Below are 26,433 nucleotides of genomic sequence, written 5' to 3'. Positions count from 1 at the left end.
CACTGGAGTCACAATAATTAATTTTTGGATTACTGTTTGAGAAACTAAAGTTTTGAATGATAAAGTCATTGCACCTCCAAAATACCTAAACTCTGCTGGCAATACAACAATTTATTCTTACATTATTTACTTTTAAATTAACTCTGCTCACTTTTAATTGCCTCATTAGCGCTGCTGCCGTTATCTTGTTACAAATATTACAATGTGTGCTCTTATTTATTTTCCAGCGAGATTGTTTCTGTGACACCTGGGTGAGTTTTTCTCCCGCTTGTAGAGAGAAGCTACCCGCTGAGTCGATAAACAACAACTTTAGGTCAGGACTTCTGTTGCACCGTAAAAAAACAAAAAAAACATTGAGGAATTTAGTGGAATTCATTAATCATTTCTCTTTAACTAATTATAAATACACTTTTATTTACTAATTAAATTTAAGATTTTTAGGATTTATTTTCACAACACAAGTTCAACCAACCCACTATATTAAGTTTCTAGAGAAACACAATCAACATATTAGGAGACTTCCCAGCATGCAATGTGTGAGACCCTTCATTTTTATAGTTTGAAGAAAACAGACGTGATTAAAACTTTCTGTGTGTCGCTGAAACACTTTAACATAAGTCATGTTTGCTTGTTTTCATGAATGCAAACACTGAATGATGATGAGATTCATACTGAACTCAGTCCCTGACCTCTGATATTTAATAGTCGATCAATTCATTGGAAGCATTTTCACATGTGGTCTTTGTGCCAACAGGAGCAGCTGCAGGGTTTAACAATGATGTTTGGTTTCACTTGCCAGGTTGGTACAAATTGTTTTATTTTATTTTATCAGCAGTTATCACATATCATCAAAGACTACAGGTAATTATCATGTTTAATCTAACACTGCACCGTCTGAAATGTAAGTAAACAGTGAAAAATGTCACTCCAGTTTCTCAAGGTCCAAGGTGATGTCTTTAAACGTCTTGTTTTGTCAGTCTAAAACCAAAAGATATTCAGTTTAATATAATAAGCAGAGAAAAGCAGGAAATCTCCACATTTGAGAGGCTGAAAGCAACATTTTCCTCCAATTTCACAGGAAAAATTACTTTAATGGTTAATCAATTATCAAAATAGCTTAATAGTTTAATTATGTTTTTTACCACTTGTCTGGTGGGGCAAGTGAGCTGCTAGATTTACCAGCCTGACAAATTCTATTGTGTGAAATGAAGAACTGACTCTTTAAACCGAGAAAACATTCAGATTAATATCTTAAGCTCATTAAACGTTACTTTCTCATGATTAACTATAAAGTTTAGAAAGTTTGTTTTGAGTCATTACAAAAATACCTCAACTTGTCTTCTTAAATTCAGTCAACTTCAAAGTTTAAGGCAAAACAAACCATTTATTTATTTATTTATTTATTCTACAGTGATGATAATACACTGCAGTAAAATTACCTATTTAGTAAACTCATGTTTCATTATTACGAGAGCTGCACGATTTGGTAAAAAAGCATTTTTTCAATTATTTTAACTTAAATTGCAATTGCAAAATGTGATACAATTAGTGGGAATGGTCATTTTTGCATCGCAATTTTTATTTCCACTGACAAAAAACACTATTAAAATCATGATGATGTGAATTTTGTTAACTTCTTTAAATTATAAAAATGTTTTCTTCCATCTGGAGATTAAGATTTTTAAGCCTGGTCGTTGTCTCTGCAGCACCACTGTACTTCATTATGAGGCTGTTTTGTCAAACATTTTTCCTTTATCAAAAAATTGCAGGTTTCTGCAATTTGGATATTGCACTTGGCCATACTGCTATTTCAATAATATTTCAATTGATTGTGCAGCCCTAATTATTACCCAGCATTCAGTGGTGCAAACATGACTCAGTCAGTGCCATTACACCACCAGCAGCAGCAGCTTCTCTAAAAACAAACTCACAGCCAGTTTACTTTTAGCGACCTCTTCTGTCTCTTCAGAGGCCGCGGACACCGAGCGGAGGTTAGTGATTAAAGGTGTCATTCCACCAGGTGACCCTGGAGGTCAAAGGAATTCTGGGTAAATTACCTTGCGGGAGGCCAAAGCCATATCGAACGTCTCCGAATGAACCACAAGGTTGATTGAAAAATGGGTATTTGCATACAAGGCACTGAGCAGGAGCTGGCAGAGCAGCAAATCCTGGCTCTCCGCTCGGGTGGAGGTGGCAACGCTGGGAGGGAACGAGTCCTCATTAAGCAGAAAAGCATCATTTTCTGAAGCTTAGAGCGCTCTCTCCCTCTCCTCTATATATATACACACACAATGGGGCTGACACTAGTTTGAAAATATAACTGAAACCTAAATAACTAAAGAAACCTGTGCTGTGTGTTTAGAAGGAACTGGGCTCTGCTCATAAATAATACATATGATGATAGATTGCTGATGAACTGTCTAATGAAGAGGAGGCAGAGGAGGGAGGGGGAGCCGGGTTTTTGCTGACGAACGGCAATTTATTTTTTTTATAGATTTAAAAACGGAGACCTCGCACACACAGCACGGCGCAGGAATGCTAATGTCCCTGGCATTTTTGAAACTGCTGTTATCTTCCTGGCACTGCACATTAGCTAGAGATATGGTTTCCTTGGCACTAATTTACCCCTATACAGCAGGCGCTGGAGGTTAGAATCAAAACTTAATGGAACCTCTAATTTGCCCAAAAGTTCATTCCCGTTAGGGAAATTAAAGCCTGCTAATTAGGGATTACAACCTGTTTTATGAATTGCAAATGCCAAGTCAGAAGTTGTTAGAGATATGAGGAAATCATGACGACGCTCCAAGTAGGGCTGGGGAAAAATTTTGATACCTGCACCAATACTTTTGATGCTGATTCCTACACAATATATTTCTCCTGAACAATCATTTTCTTGATTAATCGATTAGTTGTTTGGACCATAAAATGTCAGAAAATGCTCACAGCGACATCTTCAATCTATTGTTTTGTCCTCAACCCAAAGATATTTAGTTTACTGTCATCAACGAGTAGATATTCATATCTGAGAAGGTGAAATTTGGACATTTTTTTCTGACTTGAAACTATTTGTTAATCATCAATGCAATTGCAAATTAATGACCAGTCGTAGAATCAATTAGTTGTCGCAGCTTAACTTTTTTCTATACAAATTTTATAAAATCGATTTCAACAAAAAGAAAATTATATTAGACATTTAAGTCCAATTACTCATTTTAAAGGAGGGGACTATTTTTACATTATAGCCTGTAATCAACCTGGATAATTGGACTAAATGAAGAAACTGATGTAACATCTCTAGAGTATTGGACTAGATAAAAATATAACTGTCAACAGGAACATTAAGAACAGACTGTGGTCTGCCTAATCCAAAAAAGAAGAAGAAAGGACTGAGTGGGTGATTTAGTGATACTGGGAAAATACTGGGAAACATTGTTAGACAGAGACCTTGTACTTTCTCTGTGCTAAAGAGCAGCTAGCTCAGGTCTGACCATCTGCTTTAACCAGTCAGTCTATTAGCACCACCATGTTAACTGTCAGAAACGCTCTCGGCCTCGGCTCCAAGTTATCCATCCCTGCAGTGGTGAGAGGAAAAATGCACCGGGGTTTCAATCTGATTGGACTGACGGACTCACCAGCGGGCTGACAGGTTAGCTGCAGTGGCTAGCTAACATTCTGCACAAAGTTCACTTAGTTAACCGTGCAGATAAGAAGCATTTCTGGGTGTAACATTAACGTTTTTTCTGGATGCCTGTATGATGCTTAACATTAAGCTGGTCTTACATGGTAAAACTTTCACGCAACGTTAGCTGCTTGAAACTTAGGTGAGACAAAGCTGCAGTTGCACGATGTAAAGCCGTCTGCAGCACACTTGAAACACGTTTGAAACTCAGCTGCACTCAACAGCTGCAAAAGTCTCAACTTTGTGAAACTAGTTTCATGCGACAGCCAATCAAAACGCAGATAATGTTGATTTTAACTGATTGATTTCAACTTGACAACGGCTCATCAGAAGCTGTTTTCAGGAGGTTTTCATCATAGACATCATGCGAGGTTGGTAACGCTGTCAACAAACAAACTGTATTTAGCAGGTGACAATACAAAACATCTGAATTGACATCATCAAGCGAGAACATGATACAAAATAAGATACAAAGATGCAAATGTAGTTACAATGAAACTTTCCACTTGATATAATCTTGGGAGAAAACAACTATTTAAAAAAAATACCAAACTAGCAAGTTTTAGTGAAATTAACTGATACATTTAATTGCATGAGACTTTTTGCCTGCTGTAACTGTTAAGATGCATGGAAATTATGTGTCATCCAATTTGCAACCTGCAACTAGACGCGTGAAAGTTTCACTGTGTAAAGCCGGCGAATCACCAACATAATTAGATCTTGGTACAAGTCTGCTGTGTGCTAATTTGCTCACTGAGGCTAATGAGATTTAGTCCTAAGGTATCGAAATTTTGGTACCGAACGACAAGACGTGTTTTAATACTCAACAGGACCGAAGCAATTTGGTCAGTGCTGGGAAAAAGTATAGAAGTTCAGCTCCCAGACGTAATTATGACAAAGCTTCAAGTAAACTTTCTGTCAGCAGACGGTTTTTATGTTGTCAGAAACCCGAGCTGGAGAGCTTGATGTTCCAATTTACATTACTCCAGATCAAATGAAAAAAATAACCGCCCGAGATGTGAATTTGATTATCTCTGCAGTCTCTCTCTTTTTTTTCAATCACGACCCACAGTGTTCTTAACGGCACTCGGGGCTCCCGGGGAATAAACCTCCTGGTATTAGACCAATTTCCACATGAGGAATCCATCTTCTGTGTCACACTTGCTTTTCCCATCATAAACAACGACCTCGGGCTGTATATGTTATGCTCTTCACGACATCATTTAGCTCTTAACAATGTGCTCAGCTGTTGTTCTCCCTGCCACCATACTGTATGCCTATACTCACTTTGCATATCTCTTGTCATTTGCTTTATGAGGAATACCACATTCATTTCCCGTGCCTCCTCGTCTCTTTGGTTCCTGCCTCTGTGACAGGCCTGTTCTTGGCCCTGTCACTGACTGTCAACTGTGACACGGGCTTCCACGAAAGACGGCGTGTTTCTTCCTTGCATCATGTGGTAAATGAGCATCACTTCTCTCTCACTCACTCTCTCTCTTTCCTTCCCTCTCACACATGTGCACACACACACACACACACACACACACACACACACACACACACACACACCTGCAGCTCCCTCTCTTCTTCCTCTTGCTGTAGATCCCACCAGTGACAGGTGCTGGGAGGGATTTCAGAGTCCTGACACAGCTGCAACTCAAGAACCATTGAGTGTGTTTGAGTATGTGCGTATAATACAGAGAGAAAGATACAGCAAGTGAATGAGAAAGACGGAAAGGACAGTAAAAGAGACCAATAGATAGATAGATAGATGGAGTACCTATCTATAAGAGCACCTGTGGCTAAAAGTGAGTGTCCCCGACAATAAATACCTGGTTTTATAAATGTTTTTGTCTCTGTACTGTAGGCTAGTATAGTTATTTTCCTTTGCCACCTGAAATACAATCTCTTCTAGGCTTCTAGGACAAAAGACTGATGCAAATCACAGTCAGTGGAGGATGTTGCCCTTGTCTGGAAAGTAATGGACTGCAAAAGTGATTTTTGCTGCTGAACTTCGAATGCAAGTTGAACTCAAAGTGCAAGCTCAGAGTGCAAATTCACTAACAGTGGCAGGCCATCAGTCTGGAAATATTTATTTAAAAGGCCGACGTTATATTTTGAAGACAGAGGACAAAGAGTGAAACATAAAGGCTCATTCTCGTGCTCTCATGCTAGGTGTGCATAATGAAAGTGGCCGCAAAGACCACCACCCTCGACAACGCTGCCTCTGCTTTTGCTTCTTTCTCATAATGTATATTATTACAACCTCCAGCATTACTATGTTCGTTGTTATTAGAAACTTCTTATTATTCTTCTTTTGGGGGTAAATTTTGACTCTAAGTGGCGCCCTCTGGTGGATGTATTGCTTAACATCCATGTCAAAGTAAAAGAAGCATGAAAATATGGTTGCAGTGACAATTACATTGTTTGACGTACCTCATTTTGTACGTAAAGGTGGCACAAATAGGCCTTAAGGAGTCAGGACAGTAGCCTACTACTATGAGCCATGGTTACATGACGTGAGCCTTAACACAGACGGTGCAAAAGTCAGGGAACACAGTTGGCTACACAGAAATGCCAGCTGTCTGACACAAAAGCAATGGTTGACATAAAGTTCAGGACAATAATAACAAGGAGAACACTCGACCAGGTGCTTCTGCTTGAGGTGGTGACATCACTTTGTTGTATTTCCTGACTTTTGTCTTCATACCATGGTTTATTGTACATATGATCATTTGTAACCAAACCACTTCCACACAGCTGAGGTCCTTCCTCCACCACCGTGGAAACAGGAACATCATTACTTTATCTTTCAGGCATGTTTGTTGTTGCTATGTGCAACAGTGTGACGTCATCCTGTCAACAGGTCGTAACATTTTTAATTATGATGAAAAAAAAAACAATACATCATGTACAATACAATATGGCACACCCCTATTATCATCTCATATTGACTGAGGGCATATGAGTTCAATCGAAATCATATCGTGGAAGATTTAATTATATCAGCAAATATCAGTCAGATATTGGGGTTGTCAAGGTTGGTTGGGGGACTACGAGTGGGGCTTTTCCACTGGCGCTTTTGGCCATGCTGACTCAAACTGTGCCATGCTGATTTGGATTTCCATTACCACTTTTATTGCGCCACATCTGTGATGGACCTACTCTGAAGTGGGGTCAAAATAAGCCCGACCCACCCACAAGCGAGTGCCATTGATACTGATTTGTTCATTGTGTGTGCAGGAGAGCAGACAGCAAGAGGTTCCTTAAAGTCTCTTTATAATCAGCTCTCAGTACTTTTTTCGCTTCTAACTGAATCTCTGTACTTTGAAATGTAGTTTCCTCTGTCGCTGTTTGTACTTTCAGGTATCTGCATTATTTTACTGTTTCATATTCGCTTTCAGCTGTGTCATAGTCATGTTAAGGTACTGCTGATGAAACCCCTGAATGAAAACATTTCCTGTTTGTGCTGCTTCATAGGTTTGTGTACAGAAAAGGGCCAGAGGGGTCAGTATTGTTCATCTGGGGAGGTTTGACTTCTATTTGCATCCAAATGCACACATGACACACAGCCCGTACATTAGCATATTTTGTTTTTGCTGGATGCTTTCAGCCTTACAGGGCCTGATAAAACTTTACAATAATGCTGATTTAGTGCGTAGGGCCTCACAGCCTGTTAAACTTCTGATTTGACCACATTAAATTGTGTTTTTACAGTTTTTACTGTTTACCGTCCAGCAGCAGCTCCTCTCTCTCATCATCTTACCTGCAGCGTATGTTGTCTAGCCTGCGGACCTGCATTCTGATTGGCTACAATTAGGAGAGGGGGTCACACACTTATGTCTTCCTGAACAAACAGAAATAAATAGGACAGGGTTATAAAAGGACGACATATTTAACATATTTTGTACTGTATATTGAAGGGGGCTGATTGGTATTTTTCCCCAAAAAATGTGTGGTTACGCCCATTTCATTGTTAAAGGAATCACTATAAAATTGTATTATGATGAAACCTGTGATTTACACCACTAATAGATAGTCTGAGAAGGGAGTCTGTGTTTGCTGTATCTAAATCAGCAAGCTGAGCAGGTGTTGTGGGCCAGATCTCTACCTCCAGGCAAACTGATTTTGATAATGAGAGAAAAACAAACAAGTCACCTCTAATAAACATGTTTTATTGAGCCAAACAAATGCTCTCTAATGCTGGATTAAAAAGGCTAAAAAAAAAAAAAAATCCACCAAGTGTGATATCGTAGGTGTTGAAGCTTGCTCGGTTATATTTCCTTTCCAGTGGTCTTGGCCGTTACAATTTGTTTCCTGCAAACACTACTCCTGATAATGAATGTGTGTAGGTAAAATTCTGCCATTGATGCAGTTCCCTGTTCTGCACATGTTCCTGGTTTTTGCCTCCGAGCTGCGTGCTCCCGTACAGTACGCATGAGCACCAGAAGAAAGGTTGAGGTCTTTAAAGATACTCCACTTCCTGACACACCATTAATATTCTCCATACAGACTCTTCCTCTCCTCTACATAGGAACACCCCCCCCACACACCTTCTCCCCTCCACCTCCCCCGATCCTCACTTCCACTCCACTCCACTCTCTGCCTTTACATCTCCGAACTACCTTATATCTCTCTCTTCCATCTCCTTTTTTTTTTTAAAGCTTCCCTCCCCCCCAAAACCTCACTTTCTTCCTCTTCCTTTTGGTTATTTTTTGTCGTAACTTTCTCTACCACTTTCTCTTCCTCTTCCTCCAGGGAAGTGGCACAGAATCCCTTTAAGTGCTGCAAAAGCAAATCTATTTATCATAACCATCTATCTCTTACTGTACGTATATCTAATGCTATATACTGAAACTCACACACACAAACAGACACACTGCAGAGGGAGAGAAGCCTCTCTCATGTCTACTCACACGCCGTACTACACTCTGAGAAGTAACGGTTCTTCCAGGACCGTTCGCTACTGAAGAACTTTTTGAATAAAAAAAAAGGGATCATCAAGGGTTTTTTTTTTTTTTTGTAAGATGAAAGATGCAACTAGGAACCATTTTCATCCCTATTTGGGAGAAAGAGTTCCTCAAGCATTGTTGAAATCCACGAGGAACTTTTTCACAAGGGGTTCTTTGTACCCCAGAGTGGGTTGTATTAAACCATTGTAATATCTAGAGGTTCTCAGTCGAACTAGGTAGGTTCTTGATGAAATCCTTGGAATGTGAAAGGGTTCTTGGTAGAAAAGAACCCCTAGCGTGTGTTCTAGATAAAACCCTTGGAATATGAAAAGGTACTTGGTACAATCCTCTTGGTAGGTTGTTGAGAAAACTCTTGAAATGTAAAAGTGTTCTGGATGGAACCCCTTATGTCAGTTTTAGATGAAACCCTTGGAATATAAAAGGGTTCTTGGAGGAACTTCCTGGGTGGCCTCTAGACAAAATCTTTGTAATATAAAAAGTTTCTTGGTAGAACTCCTCAAGCTGGTTCTAGATGAAAGCCTTGAAATATAAGAAGGTTTTTCAGCAGAACGCTCTGGGTGAGTTCTAGATGAAAACCTTTGTAATATAAAAAGGCGCTCGGTAGAACTCCTTGAGTCTGTTCCAGATAAAACCCTTCGAATATGAAAAGGTTCTCATAGAACCCTTTGGGTTGGTTCTAGATAAAACCCTTTGAATATATAAAGGTTGACCATAGAGGGTTATGGGTGGAACCGTTGCTCCATAGAAAGGTTCTCCTTTAGAACCTCTCATAATAGGTTCTGGGTGAAACCTCTCTGTCAGTTTCTAGGCAGAACTCTCTGAAAGGGCTCCAAGTGCAACCTTTCTAAAAGGTTCCGCCTGGAACCAAAATGGGTTCTACCACAGGGGCAAGCTGTGGAATGCTTTATGGTTCTAGTGAGCACCTTTATTTCCCAGAGTGTAGAGGGAGAAGTACATGTGCAGCGAGTGAAAGGATTCTGAATAATGATTCAATATATGTGATTCAGTCTCTCAACAGCAATAGAGCAATAAATTAAAAGGGAGGCGAATGGGCGGTAGTGCCCACTCTCCTCCCACGCACAGCAATGCGGTTGAGCGAAGCGGTCTTTGGGGACTTCCCATTGACTCCACACAAGGTGAGAACGGAGCAGGAACAGAAGGCTGAGCAAAAACACTTCAAACGGCACGGCAGGAAGACAGAGAGGGCTGCCCGCTCTGCGAGGCGAATGCACCGAACGGAGAGAGGAAGCACTGTCAGGTGGTGACCGAAAAAGACAGAGACAGGCCGAGACGAGGGCGTGCAATCGCTACTTTCAATGACAATGGTGTACGCACGCACGCAGAATACTCCGGCCAGACAAAGACACATGAAAACATCTTAAATGCCACCTAATAGCAGCCACACACACACACACACACATGCACACACACAGAGTGAGAGAGCTCAGCAGGACATTGATATTCTATACACCCACACACAGCATGGTGAGGATCTGGGCTCGTCTCTGTGTGTCTCCCAGTTTTTACACACTACGCTGGTCTAGGCTCAATCCCACGCAGTATTACACAGGTCGCTACCATGAGAGAGAAAAAAAAAAAAACATGATGTAAGCCACTTTCTGACACATACTGTACATGCAAAGTACATGGCATGTAAGACATGTGGCTTTAACACTCTTATGGCCATGAGAACACCACACACAGATGTCTGTAGCCCACAGCTACTGAAAAGCAGCTGAACCAACCAAATAAATACCTTAACAAACAAAGCAGTGAAGCAGGTTGGTACATAGCCAGAGGAGCATTTGCACAGTTTTAACAGGGGACGATGGTGAGAAGGTACTGGCTCATCTGTTAGCTATAATCTAGTCATTAAAGGGATAGTTTGGATTATTTGATGTGGTGTTGTATGACGTCGAGAGTCAGTGTATTACCGACAGGAGAAGCTGGTTAACACGCTCCCATTTGGGAGATGCAGTGCTAAGGAATGAACTGCTGTGGATGGGAACAGCAACAAAAGGTACTTTCAGTATCAGTTCATGTGCTCACTATATTTAGAATATTTTCACCGCTTTACGTTGCCATTAGACAGCCTTTCCTGAAGGGAAACCTCTGTTATTTAAACCAAATATCGCTTTCTCTCCAAACCGACCAAACTCCATTGACAAAATCAGTAATTTTACCTCACAGAACACAGTAGTTGCATGTCTACATTGCTAGTGTACTGTTGCCTTGATCTATTAGTTCGTTTGTATTATTGTGTGACTTCTGTTAATCCGAACTATCTTTTTAAAACAACAAATTTACACAATAACACAAAACAAACTAACAGGTCAACGTAGCAGGGGCCCAGAAACTCCTGTGTCCTGCAAGTTAAAATTACTGATTTCTCTTATGGAGTTTGGTTGGTTTGCAGAGAGTGACATTTGGCTTATTTAACAGCAGTTTCCTGTCAGAAAAGGCTGTCTGACAGCAAAGTAAAATGGTAAATAAATAAATATAGCTGTAAATATACCATACACTTAAACTTGATATTGTTTTTTTATAGGTGGACCCTTTCTAAGTTGCTAAAATACCTTTTGTTGCTGACCTTGTCCACAGCAGTTCATTGCTTTGTGTCTGTGCTGGTATCATACTTGAGGATTTTGAAACCAAAAAAAAATCTTATTTCAAAGACTTTGTTTCCTGTATTTTGGTGAGTAAGTAATGTTAAATACTCAGGAAAGAGTACAGAATAAGTCACCCCTCTGGTGTGAACTTTCATTTAATTCATTAAATTTTTGACCTGCCCCTGAAAGAAAAATGACATGGCAGATTTTACAAAATTTTCCTTAAAACTTTCCTTAAGAAACAGGCATTCATTTTTTCCAGAGAGTTTGGTGTGGTTGTATTTTGTTCCGGGTGGAAACAGTTGACTTTTGGAGTCGCAGGACCAGAAACAGTGATAATTCCAAAGAAGTTGTGAAAATTTGTCATAAATCAGGAAAAATACAGGAGAATTTTAATCCCGGGAGGAAACAGGGAGGACAATGAAAATCAAGAGGCTCCTGGGAAAAATGTGAGAGTCCACAGAAATGGCTGGTACTCCTGTCTGCTTCTCCAAACTGGGGGCATTTCATCCACCGTCTACTGTAAGTACCCCACAGAATCCCACATCAAATAATCAGAACTATCCCTTTAATAATGAAGCATTCACAATTTAATGATAACAAGCAGGGCGCAACTCTCATCATACCTCCTCAAATCAGCCCCTGGCTGAAACAAATGCAAATAACAGACTGCACTGTAGAGCTGTTTCCCAACATTATACACTGATCCAGAGAGAGGAGGCAGGGGAAAGGAGGGGAAAGGAACACCCCCCCACTGATGGAGGATGCCAGTAGTGCAAGATGAGTCACGTATTGTCCATATAAATCAATGGGTGAGAACACCAGGCAGGAAAAAAAAAAAAAACATGCACGCGTGTGAGTATAGAGACGTGATTATGCGTGTGCCGTAGCTCATGTATTAACCATAACTGAATTTACACATCAAGGCGGCAAATGAATTCCAAATAGATTTTTGATGCAGACCAACACGAGACCTGATTAAATGATGAGGTTGAAGATATGGAAACACGGAAGGAAAGAAAGGAGTGTGGCACCTCTGACAAGAGTTGTGCTCTGATCCTCGTGACTTTGCGTTAAGCATTCAGGGTTTGAGCCACAGATTGCGACAATGACCCCGTTAAAAAATAAAATGTCCTGTCGCTGCAACTTCCCCGCGCTCAATTATTCCCCATAAAATCAAGGGCAGAATCAAAGCTGTTAGCGGGCTTCTCATTTTTAGATTTTATTAGCTGGATCAACATTTATTTTCTGAGTTACTACAAAACTACCAGATGAACCTTTCCACTGTTTTCTGGTAAACATGCATCACAGTGCTGGTGGTGAAATGCTTAAATTGTGTTTTGCTTTGATATTTATGAAGTTAAGTAAGTACTGTGTGTTTTTACTGTTCACCAAGTACAGCAGAGTGATAACTACAACATCCTCATACCTACACCAAAGAATAGGCTGACTGCTAATTACTCCTTAAACAACATATATCATCAGTGTAGAGTACCATCAGTGATAGGCTTACCAGATCTTAAAGGGATAGTTCACCAAAAATTGAAAATTCAGTCATTATCTACTCACCCTCATACTGATTGAGGGTTTTTCCTGAGTTTCACAGGAAAACAGTGTTGCAGAATCTCACAAACAGTGTAAGCAAATGGTAAAAAACAACCAAAAAAAAAAACATACAATGCCTCCATACTGCTTGTCTGGTATAATCTCCTTCTAAACGATATGATCAGCTTATCAGCAGACTTCCCAGCATGCACTGTATGAGAGTTAAAACTCTCTGGAGATCCTCGTTTTGTATTGTTTGAAGAAAACATATATGATGAAAACCTGCTGTGTCTCTCATATACACTCTAAGATAAGTCATGTTTAACAGTTATGAAAACACTGCAAAATAACCTCAACTTGTCTTTTCAAATTCAGCCAACTCAAAATTTTAAGGCAGTCCTGACACTAACTTTTTATGGTTGAAAAAATAATTTTTACAGTGTGAAGTGCTATTAATCCCCCTTCCCAACAAGCTAGCACGGCCTCCCCCCATGCCCTTTCTTTAGTAATCAAAATGTGTTATATGTCTACTATAATTGCATCACTTTAATTTAATTTTGTAGCATTTACTTGTTGTGCAGCTTGCACAGTATTGTTTATTGTCCCCCTTGGATGGAGCAGTACGTGGTACATAAGTGCTAACAGGCCATTTGACCCCCTCCTGGCTCAAATATGTATAATGGCGTGTGTGTGTGTGTGTTTGTGTGTACAGGCAATGCTGTATAGTGTACAACAACAGCTCTCTCTCTCTGGTAAAGTGTTATATTTCACCTCTCTGTGCAGCTACCTCACCAGGCAGAGTATTTAAATATCTGCAAATGAAAAATTTGAGCAGCACAGCCCTGCAGCTTCCTCACAAGTGTATAACTTTCATTTTTTGCCAGTAGGTAGCTTCCCGTCCAATCCACTTACATCACACTTTCAAGCTCTAAAGACTTTGCTATCATATTTGTAATAGAACAGTTTCGCTTGAAGATGTAGCGATTTAAATGTTCCCTCTAACAATATAAGAGGGATACATTAAGCCACTGGAGGTGGCGGCTGCTGCTGCTGAAGGGTCAAATTACTTTTAGTCATTCTGGATGCACAGAGCACTAGAGAGAGATTTCAATTTTCTTCAAATATTCTCATTACAGAGATGACGGCTGCCAAAGGGTCTCAGACCTTCATATAATTACATCTTCAATAGGAAAAATCTCAATTATAACAGAATACCTAATTATTGCACAGCCCGTATTGGAAATTGCCCTCACATGAAAGGAAAACTAGAGCCGTATCATCCACTAAGCTGAGAGGACAGTTTCCACTTCTCGTAACACGGCTGTTGTTAAGCACCCAAGAGCATTAGAGGGAAGACCTGTCACGGCTCAAGACCTGAAGGGAATGAACAGAGAACAAGATATGACAGAGCACAAACCTGTGTCCTCACTCGCTGCCTTTTTTATGAAGGGACACTGATAACTGTGAGGGCGCTGGTCGGTGCAAAATACCACCTCAATTGCCATACCTCAGAAGAGGCCTTCTGCTTCAATAACAAAACAAATTATTTTGACCAACTGCTGCGGCTGCCATATCGTTTTCCAGGCGATGTAGCGTAACAAGACCCATTTCCCAAATAATCAAACTCCAGCCAGTGACCATCCACCTATCAACAGCTTTGATCTTTTTCCTACATGGCAGCCATTTCCATCATAGCAGCAATGTAATTTCCCAGTGGGTAACGGGCACCGCGGTGCAGACTCCCAGTGTAATGTACTGTGGAGCAGCTACCATTCGGAAGTTGGAAAGCCCTCTTTGTGGAGAGCATTTGCATTCAAATCATTGAGTCTGAAATTGGTTCTACCTGTCTGGGATCAAGACTATCTCCTGTGGGTTCCCACTGCCAGTTAAGTGCAGTTTTTATAACCTTGGAGCGCGAGGAATGCTAATGGCTTTTGATGAAGGGACTAACTATGTTTTTCTTTGGACTCCTCCTAAGAAAGTGGCTCTCCGGCTCACCTGGGGTACCTCTAGATGACTCCCATGGCACTTTCCCATCAGAGCGTATGAACAGGCTATAATGGCCCACCACACCTGCCAATTACTCATAATAATGAAGCCGAGCAGATTTAGACGGTTTTTCCTTTGGCACTTTTGGACGCGCCGATCAAACCATGCTGTGCTGATTTGCATTTCAATCACCACTTAGTGCGCGCCAAGCTGTGCCAAGTTGCACCGGAGATGGACCATTTCTGACGTGGGACCAAAGCGCGCCGAACCCGCCTCCAAGCAGGCTGCAGTGGCGTTTCATCTACCGCAGCCAACCTGTGAAAAAAAAAACCTTAACCCCCTCAAACAAACATGTCTTGAGGCTCAATTCATGTCTGTGCAGTAGGGTTGGACTGATGGCTGACAGTCATCGACCACTGAGCCGTCTGCCACCGTAACATTGTGATTTAAAAGCCTTCTGTATTTGAAGTAGTGTGACCCCTCAGAGTTCCCGTAGAGTTGCTGCCTAAGTTCCGCTTTTAACATGTGGGAGAGAAAATAAAAATTAAGCTGTTGCCGCTATTTACTGCATTACATCTCCATGCTGTGTATTTCTTTTTAAACACAACTAAGTTGCAGACATGTGGTAGGGAGATGGGGACCCTTTTAGACCAAGCAACAGCATCTATGTCCATCGGGATGTTTCACTGTGCAGGAGACCAAAGAAAAAGACGTTTTTTAAAGTTTCTGTGTGTTCAGCTGTGAGTACATGTGTAGCTTCTAACTGAATCTCTGTGGCTTTAAGTTTAGTTTCTCTCCTGCGTCACTGTTTGTACTTTTAAGTATCGGCTATATTTTCAAAAATGAAATAAACCTAAATTGTGCAAAACCTAAATCACCCCAAGCATCATTTTCTGCATTACATTTTCTGTAAAAAAACGTTTTCATATCGGTGCATATGGGTGCCTCAGATCTCTGGAGGATGAAGAAGAATGATAAACACCAAAATGGGAGACTTTATAGTGACAGTGTAGTCAAAGTTTTCACATTTCCTTTCTGTTCATATCTATTAAATTCAAGGTTCATTAAATGCCTCCTCCTGAGGTTTTATCTGTATCCCCACCCACCTTTTTTATTTAACTCATGTTCATTACACAGTAGAGTCAAATTAGTGTTTACAGGAGCAACAGCCCAGAATGAACATTAATGTGTTTGTGCTCTCTTTTTTTTTTAGTCTTTTCAATTAATGATTAAGATACTTTTCATCAAGTTTGATGGGAATTTTTAACAGTTCTCCTCAAACATAAACTTCAATGATGGGATACACTTCTTTTTTTCATTTAGTACAGGTTCACAGTCCGGTTTAACCGAACCCTGGCTGGTACGGTTGATTTGAATTGAACCCAAAAACTTTCTCTCTTCTCATGTGATTTCATTGGTTAAAAACATCTGCACTTCCTGTTATAATGGCTGGTGAACGAGTAGCTGTTTAGCTACTGAAATATGGACTGGCAGGGGATAAACCTGGACTCACGATGAAGTGAGAAATGCCTGCATTGTTAAATTATTTAATACCTGCTGTCTTATAAGACATTCATATCTGCAGTCCTCTAAAGTCTGCTGATGCACGCTCCAGATCAACACCAACATGAACAGATCCTGACGAACGATATACAGGTAGAAAATGTCCGTCTTTTGACCAGTAATCAAACATTTCCTCCAAGAACTGTGTGTACAATTTCTGGATGGTTTCAGTTTTGACTTTGTGAACACAAACCGGACCAGCTGGAAAACTAAAACAACGCATCATCCTTGCATCGGTTTAAATTCAGGAACTGGACCTTTAGGTGTGAACTCGCCCTTACTTTGCTTTAAAAAGTGTTAAAGCATGTAAGACATCTGACAAAAATATACTGTATACTGATTAGGGGTGTCATGATTCTCCAAATCCATTTGAATTTCGATTTAAAGGTCATGATTTGATTTGATTTTTTTCTATTTAAACTTTTTTTGCACTGATGGTTATGCTATTGTTAGCCTATCGAGTTTTGATTTATAAAAAGCAACAGATCGCTGACTTTATCCCCTGACAACTCTCACTTACAATTTCAAATTCTTCTTTTAAAAGAAGATGCAGTGGCCAGTAAGCTACGTTGTGTCATCTTTAAAAAGTTGCTTTTTTCTTTGAACTTACGTCAGATGTTTCATGTAGGCGGAGCTGGAGAGAAAAACAAATACTGAGAGAATCATCCATTCTGTTTTTTCGATTCAATTCTTGAAAGTGAAAGCTCATTTTGATCAATTTTCGACTGTGACACCCCTAAAACTGATGTCCCTTTGAATCTGTAAAGAAAGTGACCATTCATTCTCATCCTGTGAAAAAATAAGTTAGAGGTTGTTTAAGTCTCGCACTTGCTTGAATGCATCTTTTTCTTTCTTTTTTTATTTTATGGAGTAGCTCTCAGACTTATTCAAACGCAACATTTTCCATCATCTGTGCTCAGCCTCATGTTTTTTTTAACCTTTGCCTTCTCTGAAGCAGCTGCTGCTGCTGCTGCTACACCAAGGCCTTGTTTAGTGCAGACATGGTTAAAGGCCTCCATGGAGCACGAACCCCGGAGCAGTGACTGACAAGCCCGTAATAATCAATTCTCAAGCATGCTGTTCTAAGGCAATACTCGATCTGAGCTTCCCGAGCTGAGCTCCGAATACTTCACAGCAATTTACTGACACCATGAAATCCAATTAAAAATGCATTTGGACATTGATCACCTGATGCACCCAGATTGATTGCTGCTCAGAAGGCAACCTTGTTGTGTTTTTGTTCGGCCAGGGTCCATTCACCTTCCCATACCATATAAATGTATTGATCCGCACACCCACTCTTGGATCCATGCGAACCATTAAACATCCTTTCAGCGCTTCTCCATCCATTTATGTGACTCATAGCAGATTTCACTGGGCTAAAAATGGCCATCAGACCAATCTGCTTTGAGACACCACTGCAGATCTACAGCATAATGAAGCCAGGTGATAATGTCAAGTTAAGTACTCATTTAAGAGCGCTGTTTGTCAAACTAACCTTCTGCATGTCTGAGAGATGTAAAGAATATAAAGCATTCAAATATGCAAAAACAACCTGAATAGTTGGCGAGAGGAATAACTCATTAGAGACGGAGAGAAATGTTCAATTTATAAATGTATAAAAGGTCAATTTGCACTTTTCAATCAGTGTTATTCACACATTCTCGTTTAACACAACTGCAACCAAGGAAAAAACCACATGCTATCTTGTGTTTCTGGAGCCGCCTCTGTGCTAGAAAGAAATGTAAAAGAATAAATTGAAAGCCGGTGAATAAGATGCATTTGTATGCAAAATTGCCAAGACAGTCCAGAGATGGAGCTGCAGGCGGATGGACGGACGTGCATGTAATCAGGTATCAAATCCGCTTGTCTCCTGTATGCTCCGCCTGCGCCGTGTTCCGAGAGGGGCAGGTGAATGGCGGCTGCTATTGTCTCTGAGCATCGGTCCACATGAATGACCCAGCCTGTGTCCACATTAGCACGGATCATCTCCCGGGGGTATCATCTCCTCGGAAAAACAGCGGCAACAGCGCATTCGGCCAAATAACCTAACTTCCATATCCGGTAAAACCCTGCGCTCTCTTTCACCCTTCCTGACTTTTAGCCAACTCAATCAATCCTTCCCTCGCTTTCTCCTCCTGCTCCACTTTCCACCTTTCCAGCATGTTCTCCTTCCATTACGCCCACCTCTTCCCTACAGTAATATTCTTCACACCTTGCATCCTTCGCTTTCCCTCCATCTACTTTCAGATTTCTCCTTCTCCATCACTCACGCTCTCTTTTCTTCATTTCTCAGCAACGTTTCCCTTTACTGCGACTAAATATCTGCAAACTTTTCCCTGTAGGGCGCCAGGGTTCTCCTCCGCCCCGCAGGGAACCACCTCCATCTCTAGCTGGGTCTGCGCACACCCACGCAGGCCGACCTGCCGGTTAATGAGCCTGTTGAGTGAGACGGCACCTCGACTCAACATTGATCACCGGGCCTCTGTACCTCGAACTCTCGGGGAAGCTATTTGTCAAGGTGATAATTTATTTTGTAGCACCAGATATGGTGTGCCGGGGACTCGCTTGTTTTTCCTTCTTGTGATCTAGGGGCCTGACACACAATTCCAGGTCCACATCAGGGTCATAATGTGTAGCATGAAACACGCAGAGCTGTTACTCACCGAGGATCAGCCATAAACAACAAAAGACGACTTTCATCTTCGCTGAACAGTCCAGGGAATGCAGATTTAGCAAAGAAATCTGTGGCACATGTTCAAACTGAATTCCCTGCTATCCCTTCCCACGCCTGTGCAAAGACTTTTTGCTCTGGTGTCCTGCTAAGTTATAAGCATTAGCAGACACACTGTGCAACTGCGAGAGTGAATGAAAGCCACACTGTTGTTTTGATCATGCTGACATGGGGTGCCCAATTATGGAGATGCGGCCTGTCTAACCAGTGAGGCCAAACACCTGATGGGAGGACGTGGCAGGAGCATGGGACGCTGCTTGTGGGTAGGCGAGGCTACCGCAGTGCACCGCTGCTCCCGCGCGCTCTCAAGATGTTCCACATCTCCCCCCTCTAATTGGCAGATGGCCTCAGATGCGAGATGATTTAATGGCCTGCGTGTGTGTTTTTTCCTGCCTCAGTCAGCCATTAGCAGGGACATCTGTAACGAGTTGGCCAGGCGCACTGCTGAGAGCGGAAGCTGAGAGCAACACTTTCTAATGGGGGGTAGTGCGATTGTGACGGACTTGGGCGGTAATCAAAGCACTCTGAGCTATTTCTTTTGGGTTATGATAATCAAGACATCTCGTTTCAAATTGTCCGTGGTGGAGGAAAAAAGCTATAATCAATCGTCTGATGTTGTTTACCTCAGAAAAGCTGCAGTATTACCGGGTATCAACTGTGTGACAGTCCCCTTTTGACTTTCAATACACCAGAGTAAGACGTTTCTAGCTGTGCGATATCATAAAAAGCCATTTTCATGGCTTTGGCACAAACAGCCTGGCTGCCAAGTGATCCCATTTCTTGCAGCTGTGCCGTAACCATCTGCGCTGAATGCTGCGCTCAAGGGTAAAACATTAAGGCCGCAACCAGAGTTTTGGCCCTGAAGGCCTCTGGTTTCTGGCTCTGTGTCGTTACCGCTCCCTCCTGAGCTCGTCTCTATAACCAGAGCTGGACGAGGGAGGGAAGGAGCTGCGTCGTTGAACAAGCGGCCTTCAGCTGGTTCTCTATGCGTGCAGACAGAGCGGTGGAGAAGTGGCCCCGAGCCTAAGGCCTTTTAAAGCTTGATGGCCATCAGTATTCTTGCCATAGCCTCTGAGGATTTGTCTGCTACCTGCAAACTGGGTCAATTTTTGCATTATTTTAGAGATTTGTATCTCACAGTGGAGAAAGGAGAGGTTTTGCACACGCAGGCATGTAGACCCACACCTGCACTTTGTCTCCCTCCCTCTCCGCCTCCCTCTCTCTCTCACACACACACAGTATCCTGAATTCATTAATACGAGCACATATTTGTCATTTTAACACATAAATGCCAATTTAAAGCTACAAAATGTGCTAACACTGTAATGAATGCCTGCGCTGAGCAACCATGCCCATGCTGTGAAAATCATTTTAGACGGAGCACACGCCGGAAGACTAATTAAAATTGATAGATAGGACTAATACTGATTGTGACACTCAAAAACCTGAGCACTTTAACGGAGCTTAAATGCAAGTAAGTCTCAGTTAATATACCCCTTCTCTATTCATGTCACACTGATGGGATTAACCGCAGTCATAAATCTAAAATAGTTTTTGAATGTGACTCTGCCATTCACACATTAACATTAATGAGGAGGTGACGGTGCAGCGGCGCCACCTTGACTGCTTCCTCCAGGTTTTATAGCAGTTTTTCCTCACTGTTTGACTCGAGGAAACCTTCAAATATTTGAATTATCCCACAGCCACACACACACACACAGACACACACACAATCAAATAACTTTACAATTTCTAATTCTAATCATCTACTGTATGTGTACCCTCAGCTGAGAGCCTGGGAGGTGAATGAGGGACCGGGAGCAGATGGGGGGGCGGTAATGAGATGCAGGGGGGGAAAAAAGGGGGAATTGAGGGGGACAAGCCGGCTGGTGAGACACAGCAGAAAAATAAGGGAGGGAAGAAAATAACCAAGTATGAGATAGAGAGAGGCGATAGGAGAGACCCGTGTCTGAGGTGAATACAAATGCACAGAGGAGGAACACAGATAGAGGGGGAGGAGGAGGAGGCAAAGAGGGAGGTTGTGTGAGGAGAGGAGATAAAAGAATGTGAGAAAGATGGATTCACTGTTGGCTAATGAGAAGACAAAGGCAGTAGAATCCACATCGATCTCTGCCCCACAGCAAGCTGGCTTTATAGCTCACAGGTAGAGAGAGATAGAGGAGCCGGGGGAAGCTTACCTGAGGTAAGCAACCTGACTGCCTGTCGGAGGAAGCCGAGTCCAAGGATATCGGCTCAGATGTGTGTGTGTGTGTCTATGCGTGTGCGTGTGTGAATACATGAATGTGTGTGTTACCTATTCATAGGGAGCGCACAAGCTCAGGCAGATCTGAGCTGTGTATGTGAGCTGTACCAGTGTGAGTATTTTTCTTTTGAAAAGACGTTTAAAAAACAACTGTGGTCAGAACTGGTTCAAAAGTGAAAGTTTTTTTTTCACAGACTCTCTGAAGACGTTGATTGAACGTTCGTTTTTCGACCATATTTCACCAAGATACACAACAGTGACATTTTTCATCTTCTACAATGTCAAAATAACAGCCTATACGGGAGGGAGAAAAAAATCCCCTCTTGATTCTTGAGATATTGTGATTCTTTTTCGGCAGTAGCTATTTGCACCTGCGTTGGAATAGCCAGTGTGGCTACTTGTACCCTAGGTAGAATAGCCAGTCTGGCTATTTACACCCTCATAGCAACCTAGCAAATATTAATAAGAAACAGCAAATAACAGGTATCACTGACATTGTGAAATCTTAGTCTCCTGAAATAAGGTTAGGGTCACTGCAGACACTTACCAACACTGAACTTGTTGCTCTTTATAGCTTCTTATAGCTCTTTAAAGTGTGTGCCTATTCATACCTGGGTACAGGTAGACTCTCTGTTCTTTTTTTATGATGCATGAATCATGCCTGTTAGCTCGATGCTAACACATAATTGGAATCACCATTAGCACGCTAAAAAAATTAGCATAATGATCGCTGCGAGATTATCTTAACAAATGGATCCGTGCATAACATAAAACAACACGAGTGTTCAGACTTCAAGGCTTATATTTTCTCTGCTCTGTGCAAACAAACTAATAGCTTCTGACTTCACATTACCAACTCAATCTGTTTCTCTGGTTCCAGCACTGATCAGCTACAGCAACTTCAAAGGGTCAAAATTCAAACTTCAGTGTCAAAAAAAGCTAACAAAAATTATATATCAAATCGTAATGCGTAAGACTCGCAATACATATCGAGTCACACCCAAGAATCCTGATGGTATCGAATTTGGAGATAAAAATATCATCTCAGCCCTAAAAGTCTGTCATCACTTTGGATCGCCACTAAGAAACTACATCCAAACTTCTCAGATTTCTCCCAAAACAAAAAAAAACTGCCACACAGAGGACTCAAAGCCCAGTTATGTCATGTTGTGACCACATTTAAGCTGGTTGAAAAGAGATCAAAAAGAGGTCTTCGAAACAGTTTTCAACTAGAAATAAATGCCGCTTGGTGCTCACTGGGGTGTGCTTGTGCTCTTGTGGGGGCAGGTAGGATGATGGACAAACACAAAAGTGAAAGCAGCAGGGTAAATGAAAAGATGACTGCTTAAATGAGTCATTATTGTGAAGCAGCGGAGTAGACGGATTAAATGTGGGATAGAAATCAAATATTTATATAGTAACCACTCTGCATGCAGAGTGCAAAGACGGGAACATTGTAGAGAAACAGTTTCCCTGTGGAGATGCATTACTGTACACCAACTGATGAAATGACTTGAAAACAGAAAGAAATGTGTGGCTTCAAATTACTTCAGAGATGAAAAGAAGAATTTAATAAAGTATTTAAAGGCAAACTATGCAGGATATTCACCCCCACAAAAACAATACAGACTCTCAGGCTTACGAATATTTTCATAAATATCAATATCAAGATATGAGACTTGATATTACTGCTGCATTATGTTGCATTTCACTGCTGCAGATGTTAAACGTTGAACTGATTTTAACTACTTTATATACTGTTGGGTAGTTAAATCTGCAACAGTGCATCATATTCAATAAGATCATCATATGTTCGCACCATTTGAGAATTAACAGTATGTTGTTTTAGAGAAAATGTGGCTATCGAAGTATTTTTTATGAGCCAAATCACCCAGCCCTTGTTTTTATCTGCAGACACCCTACCCTCTGCCTGAATTTTCTTATTTTCTCATTATTTTGTTGTGCTCTGTAGGGCAGGGTACCAGACTTCGTTACTTTTGTGGTACCGATCGAATTGCCTCAATACTACAGAGTAGCGAAAAATGCCTTGTCATAAATTTCAGTAGGAGGTTTGACAGTTTTTTATAATAGTCCAAGGGTGGATATTTCATGTCACACCCGGCGGGGAGAATAAAGTCGGTTCATTTGTGCTGAGTGTCCCCATAAGCTCAGTAAAAGCCTGTCAGTCTCCTGCCTGTGGAGCACAGTGCGAGGGGACACGGAGTGACGCAGTGCTGCTGCCAGAGGAGGGCTGACTAAGATCACAGCATGCATGTCAAAAAATTATATAAAAAAAAATAGACGTTGAGGGACAACAGTGGTTATATACAGTACATGTATTATTTCTAGGGATAATTCGGTAGTCCCTGGATATTGCCAGGGATGCGTTCCTTTTCCAGATATTCAACCAGTTCCTTCATTTTAGTCCAATTATCCAGGCTGAGTAAAGTGTGCAGAGTAAACAGGTTCACCAACTGTTCCCAGGTCTTGGAACAGCATTTTCAAAATCACCAAGACAAAATTTAAAGCAAAAAAAATGTCATAAAGTAGGTATGAAGTAGAAAAACAGTATTGTTCAGGAACCAGTATCAAAGCCAACGTATCTGAACTGGTACTGGTATTGAACATGTTTTGATCAATACCCACCATTAATGGTCGTTAGTATTTGACAATCTGGGACTGAGACTCAACAGTCTACTATCTTTCTTTAAACAACTGACAATTACTATTTATTCTGCCTTTAATGAGATAATTGGGTTAATAGTCCAATGGCTTATCTCAAAACTGGAGAAATAATTGGCTTATTGTTGGCATCTAGTGTATTTTAGTGGTATTTCGATGTTTATTTAATGCAGCCTATTTCAGTGGGATGTTTTTTACCAACCCAAAACATCTGTATTTTACATCCAGGGAACGAGACTATATTTTTCGTGCATCTAAAAGACAGCAACTGACAAATCCTACGTATTCTGCTTTTAATTAGACAGTTATTGACTATTACAGACAATCAGGTTAATAGTCTGATGTTAAAACAGCAGAAATAATTAGTCTGCTGTTGGTGTTTAATGTATTTCACTGGGACGTTTTGTACCAACCTAAAACGTTGTTTTTTTGACATCCTGGAAACGAGACACACCATTGAACTACCTTTCTGGTGGTAGTCTGATGTCTGATGTTAAAATTGGTTTATTGTCAGTATTTAATGCATTCCTGTGGTATTTCAGTGTTTATTTAATGCATTTCAGTTTTACGTTCTGGCCATGAGACTAAAAAATCAATTATCTTTCTTTACACAACTGACAAATCTTACTTATTTTATCTTTTATCAGACAGCTGTTAACTATTAAAGAAAATCAGATTAAGAGTCCGATGTCTAATCTTTAAACTGGAGGCGTATTGTTGCTGTATTTGAGTGTTGATTGAAGATGCTGTAAACAAAAGAAACGCGTCGCTGCAGACAGAGGATGACCACTGTCTTATTGTAAACAAGTTATCAGCGCAGGTGCACACCAACAAAGAGCAGCACAAGTTAATTTGCAGTGGACACGGAGGGGACGGAGGGGACAGAGGGGACAGACGGAGGGACGGGGCTGCGTACTTACAGCAGGTTTGAGCTGTTCCAGTACACCGCATGCCGGTCGCTGGCTCTGGACAGGTGCAAGTTTGTAAGCGCCAGCGTGATGAGGCTGAGAGAAAACGTTGCGAGAGCCATAATCCCTCCGGTGCTCGTCCGTCCAGCCCTGGTTTCCCCCTACTCTCTCTCTCTCTCTCTCTCTTTCTCTCTGCTCTCCTTCTGCGTCCCCGTCCTCTCCCGTCTGTCCCAGCAGGCGACGCGTCGTTCACAACATCCCAGCGGTCAAAAAAAAAAAAAAAAAAACGCCTTTTCAAGTCCCCAGTTACCTTAACAACGGGTTGAATCGGGGTGACTTCTCACTGCTTGCGTGTTCTTCAACTCTAATCCCATTGCGCCGAGACCCATTTGGACATCTTCACTTGTGCCAAATCTATCTGGACTTCTCTCTCTCTTCTCTTTTCAAGTCACTCCTTCGTTTGTTTCATCAGAGAGGAACAGCTAATGATAAGGCAACGGAGGCTACCACATTCACCGCTGACAGCTGAGCTCGGTGTTTTGTTGCTCTTTACACAGCTTTAAAGCCGCTGGATCTGCGCTGAGAGGTTTGTGTACCTGCCGCTCCTCTCATCATCATCATCAGCACCAGCAGCAGCAGCAGCAGCAGCAGCCACACGCTGCGCACACAACGACACAAGCCCGCCCTCTGATGGAGGAGCTGCGCTCACATGTCCATCCACCCTGCTGCCCCGCCCCCTCCACACAGACAGACACCCTGTGTGTGTGTGTGTGTGTGCGTGTGTGTGTGTGTGTGTGTGTTTCAGTATCCATGTGGAGAAAATGTGATCCTCTTAATTAAAACAGTAGAAAAAGATTAAGATCAAGATAATAATTAGAAACAGGAGGTTTATGTGAGGATAAGGATTACAATTAAAGCTTGTTTGAAGAGAAGGATGGATTTAGGAGTAGGTTTCTGTAATGGACATGGACTTTCACAAACTGTAAAAGATGTTCATATGTAGAAGGTTCTGCAGTTTTTTAAGTAGGCTATAGGTTAGGTTCAGGTAGGCCTGAGCGATACAGCTGAAGAACCAGTCATGATAGTTAAGGTCATATCAGTCGGTATCGATTATTGATCACGTAAGGGCTTTTTACGCTGCATTTAGCACCAGGTTAAGAGAGTTAACCCCAGGCAAAGGGAGCTGTTAGCCTAGGACTGAAAGTGCTTTCACACTGGCACAATCGTAGCATGCTCCAAAGTTGGCTAACCCCGACTTTAGCCCAGGGCTAACTGGCCCTGCTCCGGATCAGGGATAGCCCCGACTTTGCGGGGTGAACCCATGAAAACTGGCTAAACACAGGGCTAAAAGCTGCTAGTGTGAAACAGGGCTGAATGATCAGAATAATCAGACAGGTTAACGCAATACACCTGTGTGGGTGCACAGAGGCTTTAACCCAGAGCTAGAAGAAGGGCAGTGTGACTCATATAGCCCTGGGCTTAGCTTAA

The 26,433-nt window shown here is 41.6% G+C and overlaps 1 protein-coding gene across 1 annotated transcript in view; it reads right to left on the bottom strand.

Moving 5' to 3' along the window:
* efna3a (ephrin-A3a) overlaps positions 1–25,623 on the bottom strand; it is a 116,813-nt gene extending 91,190 nt beyond the window's left edge. The window contains exon 1 of the mRNA XM_084739848.1: positions 24,958–25,623. Within this exon, the coding sequence (XP_084595974.1) occupies positions 24,958–25,067 (110 nt within the window). The 5' untranslated portion in view covers positions 25,068–25,623. The remainder of the gene's footprint in view (positions 1–24,957) is intronic.
* Between the last annotated feature and the right edge of the window lie 810 nt (positions 25,624–26,433).

Source organism: Lutjanus erythropterus, chromosome 16 (genome assembly GCF_056507025.1).
Source record: "Lutjanus erythropterus isolate fLutEry1 chromosome 16, fLutEry1.hap2, whole genome shotgun sequence".
NCBI classification, from domain to species: Eukaryota; Metazoa; Chordata; class Actinopteri; order Lutjaniformes; family Lutjanidae; genus Lutjanus; species Lutjanus erythropterus.
Note: the sequence above shows the minus strand (reverse complement) of the source record. Positions and strands in the feature narration are given on the sequence as shown.